The following is a 23,416-nucleotide window of genomic DNA, read 5'->3' as shown; positions in this document are numbered from 1 at the left end:
TATACGAGGATCAAAACATGATTTTTTTTTGTATCCTCAATTCTGTTTGGATGAAATTAGGGTTATGGTTTTTTTGTGCTTGTTTGTGTGGAGGAATGCATTATTTTTATAATATCTTTTATGTATAAGGGACTTTGTCCATGAAATATCAGAGATTTATTTTAAAAAATCATACTTTTTACACTCCAAATCAAGCGCAGTAACTCAAAAACAATGAACTCATATTTATATTCACAACAAAACACAACTCCGTTTTCTATAATCATTATTCGCTTTTTTGATAGTGAAAAATTATAATTGAGAATTGGAGTTGTGAATGTATATTGGAGTTCATTGTTTTTGAGTTTTTGTGATTGAAAAAAGTGAACACAACTTGAATTACATGGCCAACTGTGTTTGTTTTTTGGAGTCTTTCTTCCCTGCAACTAAAATTAGTGGCAGGGGAAGAAAAGAAGTTATGTTATTCATGAATTTTGAAGTGAAGTTATGGAATGAAATTAGATATAAAGTTTCAAATTTTGTATAACTAAGGTGTGAAATTTGGAGAGAATAATGAAACTATTGGTGTCACGACCCAAATCCGGGCCGCGACTGGCACCCAGACTTACCCTCCTATGTGAGCGAACCAACCAATCTAGATCTTAACATTTCAAGGTAATATCAACATAAAGTAATGCGGAAGACTTAAACTCATTAATAAAATCAATAACTATTATTATTCCCAAAATCTGGAAGTCATCATCACAAGAACATCTATAATCAAATTACTAAACTAAGAGTATTCTAAGAAACTAAAAATACATAAGAAGCTAGTCCATGCCGGAAGTTCAAGGCATCAAGACTTGGAGAAGAAGATCCAGTCCAAGCTAGAAGCATTAGCTCACCCTGAATTTCTGATGTAGTAAGACTGGCTTGAGTTACTGTTGAGTCGAAGATGACGGCACGTTTGCTGCACTCCACAAATAAACAAGAAGAAAACAATAAAAGTAGGGGTCAGTACAAAACACGGGTACTGAGTAGATATCATCGGCCAACTCAAAATAGAAAACAGTATGTATTAAGCAATATCATAAAATCAACTAATATCCTTAGCATGCAGCATTTACAGTTACCATAACCCTTGGTTACAACACCAAGCACATCAATGAGGACTCACACCTCCTCATCATACTCATTTGGGAATTTAATTCATTAGATTGGATATATTAACATATTTCAAGATTCATTATCTTTATTCCCCTCGTGTCGGTACGTGACACTCCGCTCCTCAATATACTATCCTGGTGTCGGAACGTGACACTCCGATCCTCATTCTATCCTGGTACCAGAACGTGGAACCCGATCCATATTCTATCCTGGTGTTGGAACGTAGCACTCCAATCCTCATATACTATCCTGGTACCGGAACGTGGCACCCGATCCATATTCTATCCTGGTGTCGGAACGTGACACCCGATCCATATTCTATCCTGGTGTCGGAATGTGACACTCCGATCCTCATATACTATCCTGGTACCGGAACGTGGCACCCGATCCATATTCTATCCTGGTGTCGGAACGTGACACCCGATCCATATTCTATCTTAGTACCGAAACGTGGCACCCGATCCCCTAATCTCACTACTTTCATTCATCAAGCCTTCTTTCATACCAAGGCATCATCATTATTAAAGTAGATTAGGGTTTCTTTTCAAGATTTGGGATTCAATAGCTTCATCATGCTTATTTATTCAGAATTACATAATCACATTATTCATGCAAGCATACAATTAAGCATATAGAAGGGTTTACAATACTACTAACACATATCATTCACTATTAAGAGTTTACTACGAATAGCATGAAAACCATAACCTACCTCCACCGAAGAATTGAATCAAGCAAGAATTTTCCCAAAGTTTTGTTTCTCCCTTCTCGTTCGATTCTCTCTCTCTCTCTCTCTTGTTCTTTCTATTTTCTTTATTCAAACCCTCTTTCTTTTACCCTAATTAGTATATAATTAAGAATAAAAGATGGCAATAATACCCCACTAATTAACTTAGGGTTACCTCTTTTAACCCCCAAGAATTTGCGTTATTAATATAAACCCACGAACTTTATAATTAAGATAAGAATAGTCCAAAAACGTCCCTTGAAACGTGTAAGGAAATCCGATTCTGCCTGGGATTTGCGCAACCTGCGACAGGCCGTCGTGCCTGCGACGGTCCGTCCTGCAGGTCGTCGCAAAGTTCAGAGAATGGATTTTCACTGAAGTCTCCGTGACGGTCCGTCACGCCTGTGACGGTCCGTCCTGCCATTCCGTCACGAAGTTCAGAGAGTCAATTTTCAGTACCCAATTTCAGATTTTCTAAGTGTTTTGCAACGAGACCCTGCGACGGTCCGTCGTGCCCATGACAGTCCGTCGTTGGGTTCGTCTCCTCAGCCTGTTTTTCCAGAACTAAAATCTGCTGCTCAAACGACTAAACAGGTCGTTACAATAGATATCAATTTACCCATCGTTCGTCCCAGAACGATCACAAGAAGAAAACAAGGGCGAGAAGGAGTACCTGAATCTTTAAACAGATGTGGGTATCTTTCTTGCATATCTGCCTCCTTCTCCCAAGTGACTTCTTCAACCGGCCGATTCTTCCATTGCACCTTGATGGATGCAATCTCTCTTGACCTAAACTTGGGAACTTCTCTATCTAAGATAGCAACAGGCTCCTCCTCATAAGACAAGTTCTCATCAAGCAAGACTGAATCCCAACAGATAATGTAATTTCCATCCCCATGATATCTTTTCAACATCGACACATGGAATACCGGATGTACTCCGGACAGCCCTAGAGGCAAGGCTAACTCATAAGCCACCTCTCCTACTCGCTTAAGTACTTCAAATGGTCCAATGTACCTTGGACTTATTTTACCCCTTTTACCAAACCGCATCACCCCTTTCATTGGTGAAACTTTCAACAAGACTTGTTCACCCTCCATGAACTCTAAGTCTCTAACCTTTCGATCTGCATATTCTTTTTGTCTACTTTGCGCCGCTAGAAGCTTTTCTTGAATGGAATTCACTTTCTCTATCGAATCCCTCAACAGGTCAGTACCCCAAGGCCTAACCTCAAATGCATCAAACCAACCAATGGGAGACCTACATCTCCTACCATACAATGCTTCAAATGGAGCCATTTCAATGCTTGAGTGATAGCTATTATTGTATGAAAACTACTCTAAGGGTAGGAAGCTATCCCAATGACCACCAAACTCTATCACACATACACGAAGCATATCCTCCAACACTTGAATCGTTCACTCAGACTGACCATCGGTCTGAGGATAGAACGCAGTACTAAGGTACAACCTAGTACCCGATTCCGCATGCAATGTTTTCCAAAACTTAGAAGTAAACTGCGTACCTCTATCTGATATGATGGATAGTGGAACCCCATGCAATCGAACGATTTCTGAGATATAGATCTTGGCTAATTTCTCGACATTGTAAGTCACCTTAACCAGAATAAAGTGAGCAGATTAGTTAACCTATCAACAATCACCCAAATGGAGTTATACTTACCCATTGTCCTTGGAAGACCCACCACAAAGTCCATTGCAATTCTCTCCCATTTCCATTCCGGAATGGGCATTCTTTGAAGTGTTCCTCCGGGCCTTTGGTGTTCGTACTTTACTTGTTGACAGTTGGGACACTTGGCAATAAAGTCAACAATATCACGCTTCATTCTACTCCACCAAAAGTGTTGCTTTAGGTCACGATACATCTTGGTTGTGCCCGGATATATAGAATACCTTGAACTATGAGCCTCTATCAGAATAGTGTTGATCAAACCATCGATGCGGGGTACACATACCCTTCCCTTGATCCTCAAAACACCTTCCTCATCAATTTGTGCTTCCTTAGCCTCTCCTCGCAATACCTTATCTTGAATTCTGCGCAGTTTCTCATCATCAGACTGTCTTCCCTTAATCTTGTCAAGAAAGGAAGATCTTGCCTCCACAGAAGCCAACAACCCTCCCTTCTCATTTACTTCTAATTTCATCAAGTCATTAGCTAGAGTCTGAACCTCTCTAGCCAATGTGCGTCTAGAAGCTTGCAAGTGAGCTAGACTTCCCATGCTTCCCGCCTTTCTACTTAAAGCATCCGCTACAACATTCGCCTTTCCCGGATGATACAAGATAGTGATATCGTAGTCCTTTAGTAACTCCATCTATCTCCTCTGTCTTAAGTTCAAATCTTTCTGAGTAAAGACATACTGTAGGCTACGATGATCCGTATAGATCTCACACTTAACCCCATATAAATAGTGTCTCTATTGCTTTAATGCAAACACTACCGCAACCAATTCCAAATCATGAGTTAGATAGTTACGTTCATGCACTTTTAATTGTCTTGAAGCATAAGCAATCACACTCTTCTCTTGCATTAGTACTGCACCCAAACCAGAATAGGATGCATCACAATAAACAATGAAGTTCTTACCCTCTACTGGCAAGGTAAGGATAGGTGCGGTAGTCAACAAAGTCTTGAGCTTCTAAAAGCTTTCCTCACATTTGTCCGACCATACAAATGGAACATTCTTCTTAGTCAAGTTCGTCAATTGGGAAGCATTAGAAGAGAATCCCTTGACAAATCGGCGGTAGTAGCTAGCTAACCCAACAAAGCTCCTTATTTCTGACACATTAGTAGGTCTTACCCAATTCTTCACTGTCTGAATCTTAGAAGGATCCACCATCACTCCATCCTTAGAAAGCACGTGCCCCAAGAAGGACACTGCATCTAGCCAAATCTCACACTTAGAGAACTTGGCATAAAGCTTTTTGTCCCTCAACGTTTCCAATACCATTCTCAAATGTTCTTCATGTTCCTTCTTGCTCTTTGAGTATACCAATATATCATCAATAAATACGATCACGAAGAGGTCCAAATATGGCTTAAAAATCCCGTTCATCAAGCTCATGAACGCAGCAGGGGCATTCTTAAGATCAAAGGACATCACCACAAATTTGTAATGCCCATACCTCGTTCGAAAAGCAGTCTTTGGCACATCCGTTGCCCGTATTTTCAATTGATGATAACCGGATGTCAAGTAAATCTTAGAGAAGACACAAGCACCTTGTAACTGATCGAACAAGTCATCAATGCGAGGAAGAAGATACTTGTTCTTTATGGTTACCTTGTTTAGTTGTCTGTAGTCTATACACATTCGAAAACTCCCATCCTTCTTCTTCACAAACAAAACCGGAGCACCCCAAGGAGATGCACTTGGTCTAATAAAGCCTTTGTTTAACAACTCTTGAAGTTGTGCCTTTAACTCTCTTAACTCTGCGGGAGCCATTCTATAAGGGGGTATAGAAATGGGGCGAGTACCCGGTTAAAGATCGATACAGAAGTCAATATCCCTATCTGGTGGCATACCAGGAAGATCTGCAGGGAACACATCCAAAAACTCACGGACTACTGAAACTGACTCAATCGAAGGCACTTGGGTAGTGTCATCCTTGAGATGTGCCAAGAAAGCTAAACACCCTTTACTAACCATTTTCTTAGCACGAAGGAAGGAGATGATACGCACCGGATTGGAAGTGTAGTCACCCTCCCACACTAACGGATCTGTCCCAGGCTTGGCTAACGTCACCGTTTTAGCATTACAATCCAAGATTGCAAATTGCGGAGAAAGGCAAGTCATACCCAGAATCACATCAAAATCATCCATTTCTAAGATAACCAAATCTACATAAGTGTTGCTCCCCACAAAGTTTACCACACAAGACCTATATACCTTTTCAACTACCACAGACTCACCCAGCGGAGTAGAGACACGAATAGGCATATCAAGTAATTCACAATGTAAATTTAGACCATTAGCAAATGAGGAAGATACATAAGAAAATGTGGATCCAGGATCAAACAATACAGAAGCCATGCAATCACAAACCAAAAGATTACCTATGATGACGGCATCAGATGCCTCCGCTTCAGACCGCCCAGGGAAAGCGTAACAATGGGCCCTATCGTTCATCTATCCGTTTCCCCTACCTTGTTGTGATGTACTGGCTCCAGTTTGCCCATCACCTCGGCCATTTTGGTGACCACCATTTCCTCGACCACCACGTCCTCCAGAATAACGGCCTCTGCCATGACCACCTCTACCTCTAACATTTGGAGGTCTGTAACTCTGTTTTGGACAATATCTCTTAATATGTCCAATCTCCCCACATCCATAGCACTCTCTGGGTTCATGCATAGGTCTCTCAGAGAAGTGTTGACCGGTCGGAGGTGGGCCCTCAACTACAGTTTGTAGTGAAGACTGAATGGGTCGAACTACGTAACTTCCCGAACCCTGTCCTTTAGTGTAAGAACCATTAAACTCTCCTCCCTTTCGAAACCTTTTTGATGTCGATGTTGTGGTGAAGTCGTCTGGCTTCACTCCTTCCACTTCTATCACAAAGTCTACCACTTCTTGGAAGGATTTTGCCATTGCCGCTATCTGTAAGGCCGAAATCCGCAATTCTGACCTCAACCCCTTCACAAACCGGCGAATCCGCTCTTGAGGACTGAAACAGAGTTGAGTGGCATATCTGGATAGTGCACGAAACTTAGCCTCATAAGCATTAACCGTTATCCTACCTTGCTCTAGGCTCAAGAACTCATCCCTTTTCCTATCCCTCAAAGTCCGGGGGATATACTTCTCCATAAACAAACTAGAGAATGAGGCCCAAGTCATAGGTGGTGCCTCTATTGGTTGAAACTCGATATGTGACCGCCACCACATTTTGGCGTTCCCTTGAAACTGATAAGTCACAAACTCCACACCAAACCGTTCTACTATACCCATCTTGTGTAGTAGCTCGTGACAGTCAACCAGAAAATCATAAGCATCCTCCGATTCAGCACCCTTGAAGACCGGAGGTTTCAATTTCAAGAATTTACTGAAAAGTTCATGCTGATCATTTGTCATTATATGCCCAGTAGTCAGACGTGGAAATGTGCCTATGTCCAATGGAACATCCATGCGGGGAGCCATAGTAGCCGCATGTTGCACTTCTGAAACCGGAGGTAATGGCGCAGAAAACACTGGAGGTGCCTGACCTTGATCAGATAACCCGCTAAGATAAGCCAGAACCTGATTGATCATCTCTGGGGTAGGTTGGGGTGGCATTTCCTCATTTTGCACTTGTTCAGTTTCCCCATCCTCCCCTTCTCTTATTACTTCCTCAGTCGGTGGAGGAGTCACTGCCCTAGTATCTGATGGGCTAGGGGTTCGTCCTCTTCCCCTAGAGGACGTCCTCCCACGACCTCTTCCACGGCCCCTCGCCGCTGTTCTTCCTCGAGCCACAGCCCCAGTGGCTAGCTCAGTTGTTTCTTGTCTGGCCGGTGTTGGTGTTGACGTAGTCATTGCTCTAGTTCTAACCATCTGCGAAAGAGAGTGAAGATTGTCAGATACCAATTCGTATCGCCTAGATACCAATTGGACTCAAGTAGTAGCACGAAAGAAAGAATGAAAGAGTGAAATTTTTCCTAAAGTCTTATAGCCTCTCAAGGAAAAGTAAAGGCGTCCCCCTATCGTTCCTTAAGACTCTACTAGACCTGTTCCTGTGTGATGAGACCAACGAATCTAATGCTCTGATACCAAGTTTGTCATGACCCAAATCCCGGCCGCGACAGGCACCCACACTTACCCTCCTATGTGAGCGAACCAACCAATCTAATTCTTAACATTTCAAGGTAATATCAACATAAAGTAATGCGGAAGACTTAAACTCATTAATAAAATCAATAACTATTATTATTCCCAAAATCTGGAAGTCATCATCACAAGAACATCTATAATCAAATTACTAAACTAAGAGTATTCTAAGAAGCTAAAAATACATGAGAAGCTAGTCCATGCCGGAAGTTCAAGGCATCAAGACTTGGAGAAGAAGATCCAGTCCAAGCTAGAAGCATTAGCTCACCCTGAATTTCTGATGTAGTAAGATTGGCTTGAGTTACTGTTGAGTCGAAGATGACGGCACGTTTGCTGCACTCCACAAATAAACAAGAAGAAAACAATAAAAGTAGGGGTCAGTATAAAACACGGAACTGAGTAGATATCATCGGCCAACTCAAAATAGAAAACAGTATGTATTAAGCAATATCATAAAATCAACTAATATCCTTAGCATGCAGCATTTACAGTTACCATAACCCTTGTTTACAACACCAAGCACATCAATGAGGACTCACACCTCCTCATCATACTCATTTGGGAATTTAATTCATTAGATTGGATATATTAACATATTTCAAGATTCATTATCTTTATTCCCCTCGTGTCGGTACGTGACACTCCGCTCCTCAATATACTATCCTGGTGTCGGAACGTGATACTCCGATCCTCATTCTATCCTGGTATCGGAACGTGGAACCCGATCCATATTCTATCCTGGTGTCGGAACTTGACACTTCGATCCTCATATACTATCCTGGTACTGGAACGTGGCACTCGATCCATATTCTGTCCTGGTGTCGGAACGTGACACCCGATCCATATTCTATCCTGGTGTCGGAGCGTGACACTCCGATCCTCATATACTATCCTGGTACCGGAACGTGGCACCCGATCCATATTCTATCCTGCTGTCGGAACGTGACACCCGATCCATATTCTATCCTGGTACCGGAACGTGGCACCCGATCCCCTAATCTCACTACTTTCATTCATCAAGTCTTCTTTTATACCAAGGCATCATCATTATCAAAGTAGATTAGGGTTTCTTTTCAATATTTGGGATTAAATAGCTTCATCATGCTTATTTATTCAGAATTACATAATCACATTATTCATGCAAGCATACAATTAACTATATAGAAGGGTTTACAATACTACTAACACATACCATTCACTATTAAGAGTTTACTACGAATAGCATGAAAACCATAACCTACCTCCACCAAAGAATTGAATCAAGCAAAAATTTTCCCAAAGTTTTGTTTCTCCCTTCTCGTTCGATTCTCTCTCTCTCTCTTGTTCTTTCTATTTTCTTTATTCAAAACCTCTTTCTTTTACCCTAATTATTATATAATTAAGAATAAAAGATGACAATAATACCCCACTAATTAACTTAGGGTTACCTCTTTTAACCCCCAAGAATTTGAGTTATTAATATAAACCCACGAACTTTATAATTAAGGCAAGAATAGTCCAAAAACGTCCCTTAAAACGTGTAAGGAAATCCGATTCTGCTTGGGATTTGTGCAACCTGCGACGGGCCGTCGTGCCTGCGATGGTCCATCCTGCAGGTCGTCGCAAAGTTCAGAGAATGGATTTTCACTGAAGTCTCTGTGACGGTCCGTCACGCCTGTGACGGTCCGTCCTGCCATTCCGTCACAAAGTTCAGAGAGTCGATTTTCAGTACCCAATTTCATATTTTCTAAGTGTTTTGCAACGAGACCCTGCGACGGTCCTTCGTGCCCATGACGGTCCGTCGTTGGGTTCGTCGCCTCAGTCTATTTTTCCAGAACTAAAATCTGCTGCTCAAACGACTAAACAGGTCGTTACAATTGGAATGTGTGATGCTTATCCATTTTTTTTGGAAGTTATTTCTTTTTTTTTTGGGTGCTCTTTCATGAGAAGATGAGTATTAGAATATGGAAATTTTGATACATATGTTGGCTATGACTAGTTATCAGAATGGATAAGGGTGATGTAGAGATGGTGGATGCTGAAAAAAATGTCCCCGATAGTGATGTCCTAGTGTCAAATGAATCACCGGTCAAGTACAGAAGTGGCGTTAAGATAGAAGGATTTATTGGCATAAGTAATGTTGAAGACAAGACAGATGATCAAAGTGATTCAAAGACAGAGGACTTGAAGAATGCTAGAAGTGAGATAGAGGACCGGCAACATTGCTTATTCCAATCAAGCCGTTTTTCTTAACACCATTTTCATATTTGATCGATGACTCATTGAACGCTAGGACATTACTAGAAAGGACATTGTTTTAGGTATCCACCATCTCTACATCACCCATATCCATTCTGACAACTAGTCACAGACAACATATCATATGTATAAAATTTTGACAATCTAATACTCATCTCCACGAGAAATAGCACCCAAAAGAAAAATGAAAGGGAATAAATAACTTCCAAGAAAACTGATATGTGTCACCCATTGCGCTAGTTATACGATTATCTAAAAATTTCATACCTATATTTCAAATTCAATTTTCAAAATAAAATAAAATTTATATATTAGTGGCACTGATATTACTTACCATTCTAATTAACAAAAGTATGTTTAGTGCCACGTGGACTCCACATGGATGCCACATAGGGGCCAGCGATTTCCAACTTCCATGTAGACTAATAAGATTTCTAATATCTAATTTTCCCTCATTTCTCTTAAGTAACAATTTCGGCCATTCCCCTCATTTTCGCTGGTAGGTAAAGAAACGATTCAGTGATTTCTTCACCTTGCGGCTAGGTTTCAAAGTGGATCGTCGCGGCCGTAGGTTAGTAAATCTTTGTTCTTATTTTATGTTCTTTACAATTTCAAATTTGTGGATGGATCCATAATTGGTGATGAATTGATGGATTAAAAGTGTAAATTTGATCTATTTACGATACTTAAGTTGTATTTTTTAGCCTTTTCCATAAAGTGTATAATGACTATATAATATAGCGTACCTATATATAAGTTATATATTTACTATATATTATGATACACTAAAAAAACTCAATATAGTTTAACTATATATGAAGTATACATTGACTATTCAATCTCGATTAACTCTAATTCATCTCTAAATAGTCTCAAATTTTATCAATAAAATCATCTCGAATTTTCGAGTCTTTTTTTTTTATAATTCGTTTGAAACGATTCACATTTGCAACAATTCAAATTTTAAAGAAAAGGATAAATAACTAGGAAGACGAATGAAATGAAAAAAGGAGGAGGAGGGGGATAAATGACGGAAAAGATGTTATTAATGGTGAAAATTGAAGGAAGAAGAAGAATAACAACAACAAGAAGAAGAAGAGTGGAATGTCTAGCAAATTTTAGTAATTTTGAACTATTAGCCAGATAAGGTACAAGTAACCCCTAGACTATAATCGAAATGTCTTAGACACCCCTTACCTAAACTAAGATCCTATAAAAAAAAACACCCCACCCTGGAGCTTAGGGAAATTTGAAGTAGTTGATACACTCGATACACTCCACAAAAGAAAAATACATGTAGGGCTAATACAAGGGAACATGTACTACGTAGATATCATTGGCCGACTCAAAATAGTAACCATTATGCATAAAGTAAAACTCTAAAATCAACTATAGCACTTAGTAGGTGATAAACAACAAACGACATGAACAAGTGACTTCTATAGCAAGAATCTAATCAATGACGATGTCTAGCACACACATGAAGATCCAAACCTCCACCCCACACTCATTTGGGAAAGGGGTCCTTTAATATTGAGTATATTCAGTTTACTCAATATGTTTTCCTCTTTAATGTTATTGTATTGGAACTTGACATCCCAATCTATTAATATTGTATAAAAATTTGACACAGCGATCAAATCATACCATGTCAAAATCTGAAACCTCTAATATTGTGTCTAAATGTGACACAATGTAACACCCTGATCCAATAATACCGTGTTAGAATGTGACGCCCCGATCCAAAAATATATTGTTAATTTATCATTTATTATCACCACTTTTTTCACTTTCTTAACTATATTTCATTAAGTCTTTTTAATTCAAGGCATCACTTTTATAGAGAAGGTTCAAGATTATAAATTTCACTAACTAAGGAATCCAGGCCATTCACAAAAAAACACATAGAGTATCAAAACCACACAACCAAGGCATAAAATCACACAACCAAGTATATCGAGAACTTCATAATATCACTCGCTGTATATCAATCACTATTAATAGTCTATTTATAAAATAAAATAAACCATAACCTACCTGCACCTAAGAACCGAAGTCAAGTAAACTATTTCTCTAATTTTTTTCCTTTCCTCAATGCATCTGAACCTTTCCAATCTATCAAGTACCTGTTCATAATTTGTATGTTAAAGAGTATATAAGAACTCATATTATACTTTTTTCTAGCCTAGACCCAAAAACTTTCATAATTCTTTTGATCAATTTCCTAAACTTCAAACCTAAGCCTATGTCTTAATTCCTCTAGTTATAAAAATTTCAATGGAATTTAGATAATTTGATACACCTAATATTTAATTAAATAACTCTAAAAAATAAAAATCTTGATTTTTAATATGATAATTAAGGTAATTTAAAAAGTCAAACTCACTATTTTGTGAAACCAATTACTCGTACTAGAAACAAATTGCAGCACTTTAATCTAATTACACCTCAGTGTTGAACTTCTATTCTCTTAAAACCTATAATTACAAGATAACTAATAACTTCCCATGTGCATAAATACGCAATAAAATTACAAATCATGCCTTTAAAATTAAACTTTGCAACTTCTTTCTCCCAGCACATCATTAAATAAAATGAATGGCCAGACTTTCAACAGTTAACTTTCTTAAATAAAAGATGTAAACATTTTTAATCTAACTTAAGCTTCCTAGTAAAACCCACTACAATGTATTAAATATTGTTTAACCCAATCAATATAAACCTACATGCATATAAGAAATTTCCAATTCCTACCTCTTCTTAATCTGATTTCTCTTTCCAAACTTATAACAATGAAACATACTAATAATAAAAAGAACTCAATACATATTACTGAAAGAAATCAATGAGTTGAAGCATTACCAGGATGAGAGTCGCTTCTAGTTGACACTAGAGGTAGTGTTTTTTTTTTCTTAGTGTTTTTTATTATCTAGGGTACCTAATTATGAACTAAAAAATATTATATCTTCCTAATTCTAATGTTATCTTCCTGAAACACCGACTATTTAAACTTTTAACTATAGCCTACTAATTTTATAATGTAGCTAGGAATAGTATAAAATATCCATTTAGCATCTAACGAAAGTGTTTTATGAAATAAAAAGTTATAGTACAAAATATGATCAAATGGGTCGTTATATTAGATACCAATTTATCCATCATTCATCCTCGGACAATAAAAGAAGGCGAGGGCAATAAAGGGTACCTGAATCAACGAAAGGTGTGGATATCTATTGTGAAGATCCCCTTTAGTATCCATGGGGACTTATCAACTTAGTGATTCTTCCTCTAGACGTTCACGTAGGCAATGTCTTTTGACCTTAAATTTCTGACCACCCTATCTAGAATAGCTACAATCCCTTCCTCTTAATACTCAATCTTCGTGTAGTCTTTGGACATCCAAAAATTACTATCCATCTTCTTCACATATAAAAACAGGAGCACCCCAAGAAGATGCACTAGGTGAAATAAAACCTTTACCGAAAAACTCCTGAAGTTTGGCCCTTAACTCCCTTAAATCAGCTGGGGCCATTCTATAAAGTGGAATGGATATGGGAAGAGTCTTGTGGTCGAAGTCAATACTAAAATAAATATCTCTATCTAGTGTCATACGGTCAGCAGGAAAAATATCCACAAAATGACATACTATCAGAATTGACTCGATCAAAGGCACTTTGGAAGTATCCTATTTGAGATCTTACAAGAAAGTTAATCAAGCCTTACTCACCTACCTCTCAACACGAAGAAACGAGATAATGTGAAATGGGGTTGAAATATAGTAACTCACCCACACTAGTGGATCTATCCCAACCCGCCCGCCACCCTCGCTGAACTGGTGACCACAATTATCTTGACCACCACTTCCCCACAAATAACGGCGCCTTCCATTACCGTCTCGACCTATGACTCAAAAAGATCTGTAACTCTGATAGTATCAAGCATAACTCTATTTTGGACAATTTTTCTTTACATGTAAAACCTCTACATCCATAACAAATCCTAGAATCGAGTGTAGGTCTTTGTGAAGACAAAGAAGACTAGATATAACCCCCAAACTTTGAAAAAGTTTGAATGGTCTATAATGGATCCTCATCTTAAGCTTCTACTGATGACTGGATAGAACGTTTGGATATCTCCTTTAACTTTGTACTCTAGAGTACGAACCACTTAACTCGCCTCCCTTATGGAACTTTGTAAATATTGACACTTTAGTGAATTCATATTGCTTGACCCTCTCTACCTCTATGACAAAATCAACCACTTCCTGAAAAGAATTTACAGAAGCATCTACTTATAAAGATGGAATCTACATATTTGACCTCAATCCCTTTAACAAAGTGGGAAATCCGCTCTTGCACAATAAAAAAAGCACGGTAACATACCTAAATAATGCATGAAATTTATCATCATAAGCTGCAATAGACATCCTTTTCTGTTCTACATTTAGGAACTCATCTCTCCTTATGTTCCTCAATGTCCGGGGTATATATTTCTCAAAAAAGAAGCTAGAATAGGGTTTCCAAGTCATCGGTGGTTCATTTAGTTGTTGACACTCAACATGAAATCGCCACCCCATTTTTGAATCCCCCTGAAACTTATTAGTCCAAAATTTAACAGTGAACCTCTCAACTATATCAATCAAATGTAGAAACTCATGAAAATTAACTAGGAAATCATAAGTATCTTCAAATTCAGTACCCTTGATGACTGAATGTTTCAACTTTAAGAACTTAATACAAAGGTCTAGATTGTCAGTAGTCATTATAGACCATGTAGTCAATCAAAGAAATGTGCTTATTTCTAAGGACACATTCATGTAGGGAGCCACAACATCTTAATGTTGTACTCCCTGAACCTGAGGTGCTAGTGCAGAAAATGATTTTGGTGTGTGGCATTGATCAGATAACCTGCTAAGATGAGTAATAACCTGATTTATCATTTCTGAAGTAGGCTGGGGTGGTACTTCCTTCTTCTGAATATACTTATCTTTCCTTTCATCACCCACTCCCGCTACCTCATCAAACGGTGGAAGAGTCACAACTCTATCCCTAACTGGACCCGATGCTAGTCCTCTGCCTCTAGAGGGCCTTCTCTCGGGAACTCTACCATGACCTCTCTCCATTGATCCCCCCGCGATGTTGCCTCAATGGTTGTCTTTGGAAAACCTTGTGTTACTTGTTATGGTGTTAGCATGATTGTTTCTCTAGTTCTAACATATGCAAAGTACAGTGAATAAAGTGAGGTACTAAATTTATTCAAGCAATAGAATCAAAGAAAGAAAAAGAATACTTTTCCTAAAGTCCTATTGACTCTCAAAAAAAAGTAAAGGTGTCCTTAACTGTTTTGCAAGACATTACATATGTCCTTGTGTGATGAGATCATTTAACATAAAGCTCGAATATGAAATTTGTCACGACCCAAAACGAGTTATTGGTGACAACCACCCTTATCCTCTTAGGTTACAGGAAAAACAAATTCAAAACAAACTTATATTAAATAGTTTAAATACAGAAAACAACCATATTACAGAAGCTTTAAACTTCTTAAAGTAACCACTAAAATAAAACTCTAGAGTCTATTACATATTATCCCCAAAACCTGAAAGTCATCACATCATGGACATCTGATCTTAAAGTAATAAGTGTAAGAGTATTAAATAAATCAAATAATTAAAGTAAATATTTTATTTCTGAAAACTAAGGACATTATGTCATGATCAAAAGAATCCAGCACGAGCTTGGATGAATAGGTCACCCTGGAATCTAATAAACTGGAGACTGGATAGAGCTATGGAAATTCAAAGTCGCTGGTACACTCGATCCACTCCACAAAATAAATACAAAGAAAAACACAAGTAGGGCTCAATATAGGGCAACATATACTAAGTAGATATCACTAGGTAACTCAAAATGGTAATTCATATGCATAAATTAATAATATAAAATCAACTATAACACTTAGCAGGTGATAAACAATAACGACCTGAACGAGTGACAAATGAACCAAGAATGTAATCAAGTACACACATGAGGACTCATGCATCCACACGATGCTCATTTGGGAAATAGGTTCTTCGAGTTTTAGTTCATTCAATTAATTCAATATGTTTTCCACTTTAGTATTACCTTGTCAGAACATGACACCCAGATCAAATAACACTTTGCCAGAACGTGACATCCTAATACAATAATACTGTGTTGAAATGTGACACCCCGATCCAATAATACAATGTCCAAATGTGACACCCCGATCAAAAAATATATAGTAAATCATTTGTCATTTATTATAACCACATTCCACTTCCTTAACATTATGTCATTAAGTCTTCTTTATTCAAGGCATCAGTTTGATAGAGAGGGTTAAATATTTAAAAATTCATGGTCTCAGGGTTCCACACCATTCACAAAGAACACATATATTATCCAAACCTCAAAATCAAGTACATAGAGAACTTCAAAATATCACTCAACGTATAACAATCACTATTATGAGTCTCTGTACCAAATAGAATAAGTCATAACCTACCTCCACAGAAGAATTAAAGTCCAATAAACCACTCCAATGAATTTTGTTTCCACAATTCCTCTGAAACATTCCAATCTATCAAGTATATGTGCATAATTTTTACGTTAACAAGTTTATAAAAGCTCATATTATTCTACTTCTATACCTAAAAAGTATGTGGTGAATTCCTTTTCTGATCTTAGAACAATTATTTTGAGTAACTTTCTTGATAAAATCATTTCTCGGCTTATTCGTGATATATTATAAGGCTTTCTTCCAATGTTGATTGCCAGAATCTATTTGGCTTTGTTAAGGGTATAAATATCTTTGAAAATGTGCTTTTATATCAAGGAATTGTTTTTAATATAAGATTGAGGGGTAAAGTAGCTATTGTGGTTATTAACTTAGATATGAACAAAGCTTATGATAAAGTTGATTGGAATTTCTTGATTAAAGTTTTAGAAAGGTTGGGTTTTAATTCTAATGTGACTACTATGATCTGGAGGATTCTTGCTAAATATTGGTCTTCAGTACTAATTAATGGGCAAGCACATGGCTTTTTTCATTCTACAATGGGAGTTAAGAAAGGATCCCCTATCTCTTGCTGATTTTATTTTAACTTGTGAGGTTTTATCTCTATCTCTTGTTAAGTTGCCCGAAAGATATGATTTAAGTCTGATGGACTACAAAAGTAAAATGAACAATTAAATCATTTAGCTTATGCAGATGGTACAGTTATGATTTCAGCAACAAATGGAAGATCCTTACACCTGATTATGAAGACTGCAACACTATATGAACATTAACTTGGTAAACTTATTGATAAAAATGAACGTTATTATTATATGTTCAGAAAAATTGCACAGATTTCTATTCAGGTTGTGATTGAAATTAGAAGTTTGTCTTAAGGAAAGTTCCCTTTAATGTATTTGGGTTGTCCCATTAGGCATGGTAAGAGAGAAAAAAGGTAAACCTTTCATAATTGATCGAATAAATTCAGAATAATCTCCAACTATGGAAAGGAAACATTCTGTTTTTTTGTTTTTTTGGGGGGGGGGGAATAAATCTGATAAATTATGTGTTACAAAGTATGCCTATTTACCTTTTTTTATGCTATTATCCCTCTGAAATGTGTTATTTATGATATTCATAGGATTTTTGCTAAATTCTTATAGAACTTTAATGATTAAGGCAGAGCCACTCACTGTACTATTTGGGATGATTTCTGTGTTCCAAAGAGTGAGGGAGGTTTGGTATTCAGATCTTTATTTGATGTGCCCGAATCCTTTTCGCAAAACTCTGGTGGAAGTTTAGGACTTCCAATTCTTTATGGGATAATTTCATGTGGAAAAAATATTGTAAGAAACATAGACCTCAAGTAGTTGAATGGAATGGTGGTTTAGAGGTACGGTAGTCTATGCTTCAAGCTAGAGACTTTGTTGATCAAGAAATTTGGTGGGAACCCAAAGAAGGTCATGCTAGTTGTTTGTTTGATAATTAACACAACTGGGATCCCTTAAATATTTCTTACCTATCTCACATGATTATGGACATGTTAAATCTGGTTTTCAATTATACAATATAGGAGGATGGAATAATGAGGTGTTAGTTTCTATCTTCAACGAAAAGGTTAGTGGGCACATAAAAATGTTGTGGGAGATATGCCTTTTGCATAAGGTGGAGATAAGCCTTGGTGGATGCCTATTGGTACTGGTAAAGTTAAAGTTGGATATGCTTGGGATTTGTCCAGGTTGAGGAAATAACCTATAGATTCAATCCTTCACAATCGGGAAAAAGATCATACCGTTTAAGGTGTCTTCTCTTTTGTGAAGAATGTGGTTGGGTTTCATTAGAAGGGGCATAACTGATTCTATGGAGTATTGTTGTTGTAATGATATTATATAAGAATCTTTTATGCATTTGTTTATTATCTGTTCTGACTTATATCAAGTTTGGTGATTTTTTTAATAGAAGTTACATATTCACATTTTTCATTGGTTCAGTTTAGACATGTTCTAGAGGTTTGGTGGAGTGGTGACTGCTCTACAAAACTTAAACCAATTTTTAAAGCAGTTCCTGTATTTATTATATGGAACCTATGGAAAAGAAGAAACTTGATCATGAATGGGGAAAATGAGTAAGCTAGATTTAGTGTTGGAGAGTCAAAGAAACATCTATTTATTAGTTAAATCTAGGTATACTTGGTTGAAAAAAAGCCTAACACTTGGCCCCTAATTGTGAGTTGTTAGAGGGTATTCACCACTGATCAACTACAAGGTTGTTAGATGGATTAATCCTCCCAGTGGAACATAAAATGCAACATTGATGGGTCAGGGATAAATCTTTTGCCTTTTAGGTACGAAATTAAGGTGATTTCCTTTATTCTAAGACCAGGGGATTCAAAGATGTTTCAGTTGTTGAGTCTCAAACTAAATATATCAAAATTGGCCTACATTATTTTTTTGCATAATAATCAAGTTCCACTGATCATTGATACAGACTCTCTATTGGTTCAACAAGTATTCTATGGAAATTTTGAGGTTCCATGGTTGAAAGCTTGGTATGTTAGCTACATAAAAAGTCAGATGATTAATAAGAGTGTGGAGATATGTCATTTATTAAAGGAAGCGAACTCCCTAGCAAACTCTATTACTTATCATATTATTAATTTTGTAGGTATAAATAGGCAGCAATATTACCATTTGCAGGAGGTTTCGCAGAAGACTAAAGGAATTGTGCAATTACAAAAAGTAAAAATTCCTGATTTGTGGATAATAAAAATTTAAAACAACAACTACTTGCTATAATAAGGAGACATAGAGTTAAGTAAATGTATCAACAGCAATGTATTTGTTAACAGACTGAGCTGATATGCAAGAACTAAATCAGTGAAATATTTAGTAGATTTCGGAACAATACCTATTTTTTTTCTTGTCTTGAGCAATGGTATCAACTCCTTTGGGGGCTTATTCTGCTGGGACAATAAATCAGAGGTGAGAACCAAAGAAAACTAAATGTCAATCGAAGGGGTGGGAGACTTGTCTAGATTTGGCTCAATTATGCTGGGATGAAGTTTGAGCATATCGTGAGACCGTAAATTTGAGGCCATTTCAAAGGAAAATGAACTGAAGTTCTCTAGAACATCCTGCATCTCTACTGAAATTTAGATCTACGCCACTCAAATTGAAGAAGTTTTCATTCGCTGGAATCATAGCATTAGTGAGAATTCGGCATAAAATGATTTCACACAAAATTTGTTATCTTGAAGATTGTAGTTTCTGCGGAGGTCGTTAGAGTTGAAAGGAGATCTGCAAGTTGGATTTTCATTGGACAGATGCGACGGTTTGGGGAAAGAGATAAGAGTATATTAAATAGATATCTTCCTTTTTAAGATTTCCATTTTTGTTTTTTTTTATTTTGTTTTTTTAACTTTGAATGCATACCACTTTTGGTCTATTCTTTATAATTTTATTTTACTAAATAAATGACCCTTTATTGGATTGCATTTAAAAAAAGCATACCTAATTCTTTCAATCAATTTCCTAAAGTTCAAATCTAAGGGTAAGGCTTAATTCCTCCAATTAACATAACTTCAATGGAATCTAAATAATTCGATACACATAATATTTAATCATCTATCTCCATATATCAAAATATTTATTTTTTATATTATAAATAAGTTAATATAAAAAGTCAAACTCACTATTTTGTGAAACCAATTACTCCTAATAGAAACAATTGCAACACTATAATCGAATTGCACTACTAAGTGTTGAACTCCCATTTTCCTTAAACCCAGAAATACCAACCCTGCCCTTAAAATTGAACTTTTCAATTAAATAAAATGATTGACCAATCTTTCAACAGTTAACTTTCTTAAATCAGGAATGGAAACATTTTTTCTCTAACTCAAACTTCATAATAAAACCACTACTACATATGTGAGGAATTTCAAGTTCCAACCACATCTCAATTTAATTTTTCTTTCCTAATCAACAACAACGCCACTTAATAAATATTAATGATAGAAATCAATGTTTTTGAAGCATTAACTGCATGTCAATCACTTCTAGTTGACGCTGTATGTAGTGTTTCTTTCGCTTACTCTTTTTGATTATCTATGGTAACTAATTATGAACTAATAAATTTATATCTTATTAATTTTAATGTTATATTCCTGAACCACAAACTAATTTAATTAATAAAACTACCCCACTGATTTTATAACGTAGTTACAAATATTCCGAAATACCAGTTTAGTATATAGAGAAAGTATTTTATAAAATAAAATCTATTAATCAAAATGATCAAATGGGTCGTTACAATAGTGTAGGAGGTACTTGTTCCCTTTCCCAAATATTTGTTGAAATTTTTGTAAAGGAAATAGACGAATGGTCACTTCTTAGCATTTTTTCCATATTTTACTTGATTGAAATAGTCCTAAATGATAAAAAGTGTTCATTTCGATCGTTTGCCCTAAACCAAATAAATTTATGAAATTAAAAAAAAAAGAAACTATCTTATTACACAACATTCGTACCATATTTATTAATTTTCTCTATAGTTTGAAATTATTATATTTTTCTCACTAATTAATAATTTCATATCAGATTTTTAGTAGATATACCTAGATATATATTTTTGCTACCAGATATATTAATATTAGAGAGAGAGACAGGAAAGAACAAGAAGGAGGTGAGCTAGACTTGTCTATATATATCAAATACATTTGAATCACACTAGATACATGTATTTGATGTGATTCTCATGTAATAGGGATACCATACGGGAGCGAGGTAGAGAATGGCGAATGATATGTGAGGGAGACGAGCAAGATTTTTTAATGTATACTAGATACGTATGAATCCAGTTGGATATACTGTATCTAGATCAAATTCCACTAAATTTTATCATGTTTCATGATATCCATGTTTTATGGACGTATATTGTCTCACAAATTTATCCTTGGTTGAATAAATGTAAAATTGCTTACTAGTGGGTGAACTATATCTTTGTAAGGTATAAGATAAAACATGTTATTATATTTATTATTTTATCGATAAAATATATTCCTCAATTTTAATTTCTCAGTTTTTCATGTAAAAATAAAGAAAACCTTTCTTAGTTAACTATTGACTTACAAATAACTATTTTTTATTTATGTAAGCAGTTAATCTAGAAGTCAAATATAAGAGTCAACAAAAAGTACGTCATTTATTAAGTTATAGCCTATAAAATAAAATTTAATGTAAATTGTTGTAAAACTAAGACAAACTAATAATATGAAGATAAAGAAAATAATAATATAAGACAACAGATATACAAGATTAAAACAATAAAAATAGGGAGACGATATGAGAGTTTTTCTTATTCATCAAAGTATTCAAAAAATCTTCAATTGTATACAATATGAATCATTATGCCTCTATCTATGGTGTAACATAGAGACATACAAAAGATTTGTCATAAATATGACATTAACATCAATATAATGAGGAGGTTATGAAACTGAAAGGTTACATGAATAATGGTTATAAAGATGGAGGTAATGATCATCTTCATAATGGAAAAATAGTAGGGATAATGGGTCAGTAACTTCTTGATGTAGTGGACATCCACACTATAATATTTTATAACACTCCCCCCCTTGGATGTCCATTAATAATATTCCTGGTTAAAACCTTACTAGAAAAAAACCACTTGGGAAAAAATCCTATAGAAGGAAGTGGAGTACACATATCTTTTAATAACCTTGAATGTTGCCTCGTTTAACCTTACAAGGAAAACCCATTTGGGACAAAACCATGGTTAAAGAAAATAGTACAACACGTATTTTTATCCCTCTGATAAGAACTTTACTTAATATCTCGAAGACGATGCATTCCGATTTTATATCACAACTTCTCAAATATTGATGTTGGTGATCCCTAGTAAATAAGTTTACAAGATTATCATTTGAACGAGCCATTGAACATCTATCTCACCATTTTGTTGAAGATCATGTGTGAAAAATACTTTGGTGAAATATGTTATGTCTGATCTCTTTTGATTGTATCCTCCATTGAATTGAGATATATAATATTTTCGTATATGGTGGCTGGAATATCCTTTGTCAATGGAAAATCACATATTTTCTGAATATGATAGATTATGATTCCAACCTAACACCACCCTGACTTACTTCGTTGCTCAATATAACTTGAAGAAGTTGTTACAAATGTTTGTTGAATGACCAGATATTGTTGTGCCTCCACATGAAGGTCGTCCTTTCTTCTCAAAGAAATTCACACATCTTCAAGCATTTTCATAACAAGCAATATGAAAGTGCACCAATTTCACTAATACATAATATTTTAAATCATTTTCATGAGGTTTAAAAATATTTTCTTTGTGTAAAGAAATCTCAAAATCTTTCAGTACTCAATGGAATAGCTTTAAGACCTTTTAAATTCTTAAATGATTTTCATATGACCTTCATCGTCAGTTAGACGTAATAATCATTTATTATGCATATTCAAGTATTTCATATATTGCCATACTGAAACAAATCTCATTGCATTCACCATTGGAGAACATATCTTCATTCAATAAGGTCAGGACTTCTGCAAAAATTCTTTATGCCTCGAGGCACAAATAGTACTTTATATCTTACAGTTATACGTTCGCATAATGATTCATTTGTACCCTCACTGACATATATTTTTATATATGAACTATATGTTCAAAGGCAACACTTTTCTAAGTCAAACAAAATATACTTAAATAATGTCAATCATTTATCTGTCCACACTATATCACATTTTTGAATTTAAGATCCTTGTAACCATATATATCACTGAGTGCTACATGATATCAAAAATATCGACGACGGCAATTTTTATATCGATTCAAATACGACACAACTTATCAATATTTCTTCATTTTTCATCATATTTAGGTACCTGAACCTTTTGCAAGGTGTTATGAAATTTTATGTCATAGTGCTCTTC

The 23,416-nt window shown here is 36.0% G+C and overlaps 1 protein-coding gene across 2 annotated transcripts; it reads right to left on the bottom strand.

Moving 5' to 3' along the window:
- Positions 1-727: 727 nt before the first annotated feature.
- LOC138337725 (uncharacterized) lies at positions 728-20,113 on the bottom strand. Of its 2 annotated transcripts, XR_011211113.1 has the most exons (4): positions 19,347-20,113; positions 7,954-8,018; positions 5,945-7,412; positions 728-949 (listed from the first exon to the last, which is right to left on the bottom strand). XR_011211113.1 is itself a non-coding variant. In XM_069288002.1 (3 exons), exon 3 carries the CDS (start codon positions 7,410-7,412, stop codon positions 6,018-6,020), a length of 1,395 nt encoding a protein of 464 aa, XP_069144103.1. In that variant the 5' UTR covers positions 7,954-8,018; positions 19,347-20,113; the 3' UTR covers positions 4,520-6,017. The 2 variants fall into 2 exon arrangements, 1 of the variants encoding a protein (XP_069144103.1); XM_069288002.1 differs by lacking the exon at positions 728-949 and having other exon boundaries at positions 4,520-7,412.
- Between the last annotated feature and the right edge of the window lie 3,303 nt (positions 20,114-23,416).

This window comes from Solanum lycopersicum, chromosome 8 (genome assembly GCF_036512215.1).
Source record: "Solanum lycopersicum chromosome 8, SLM_r2.1".
Lineage (NCBI taxonomy): Eukaryota > Viridiplantae > Streptophyta > Magnoliopsida > Solanales > Solanaceae > Solanum > Solanum lycopersicum.
Note: the sequence above shows the minus strand (reverse complement) of the source record. Positions and strands in the feature narration are given on the sequence as shown.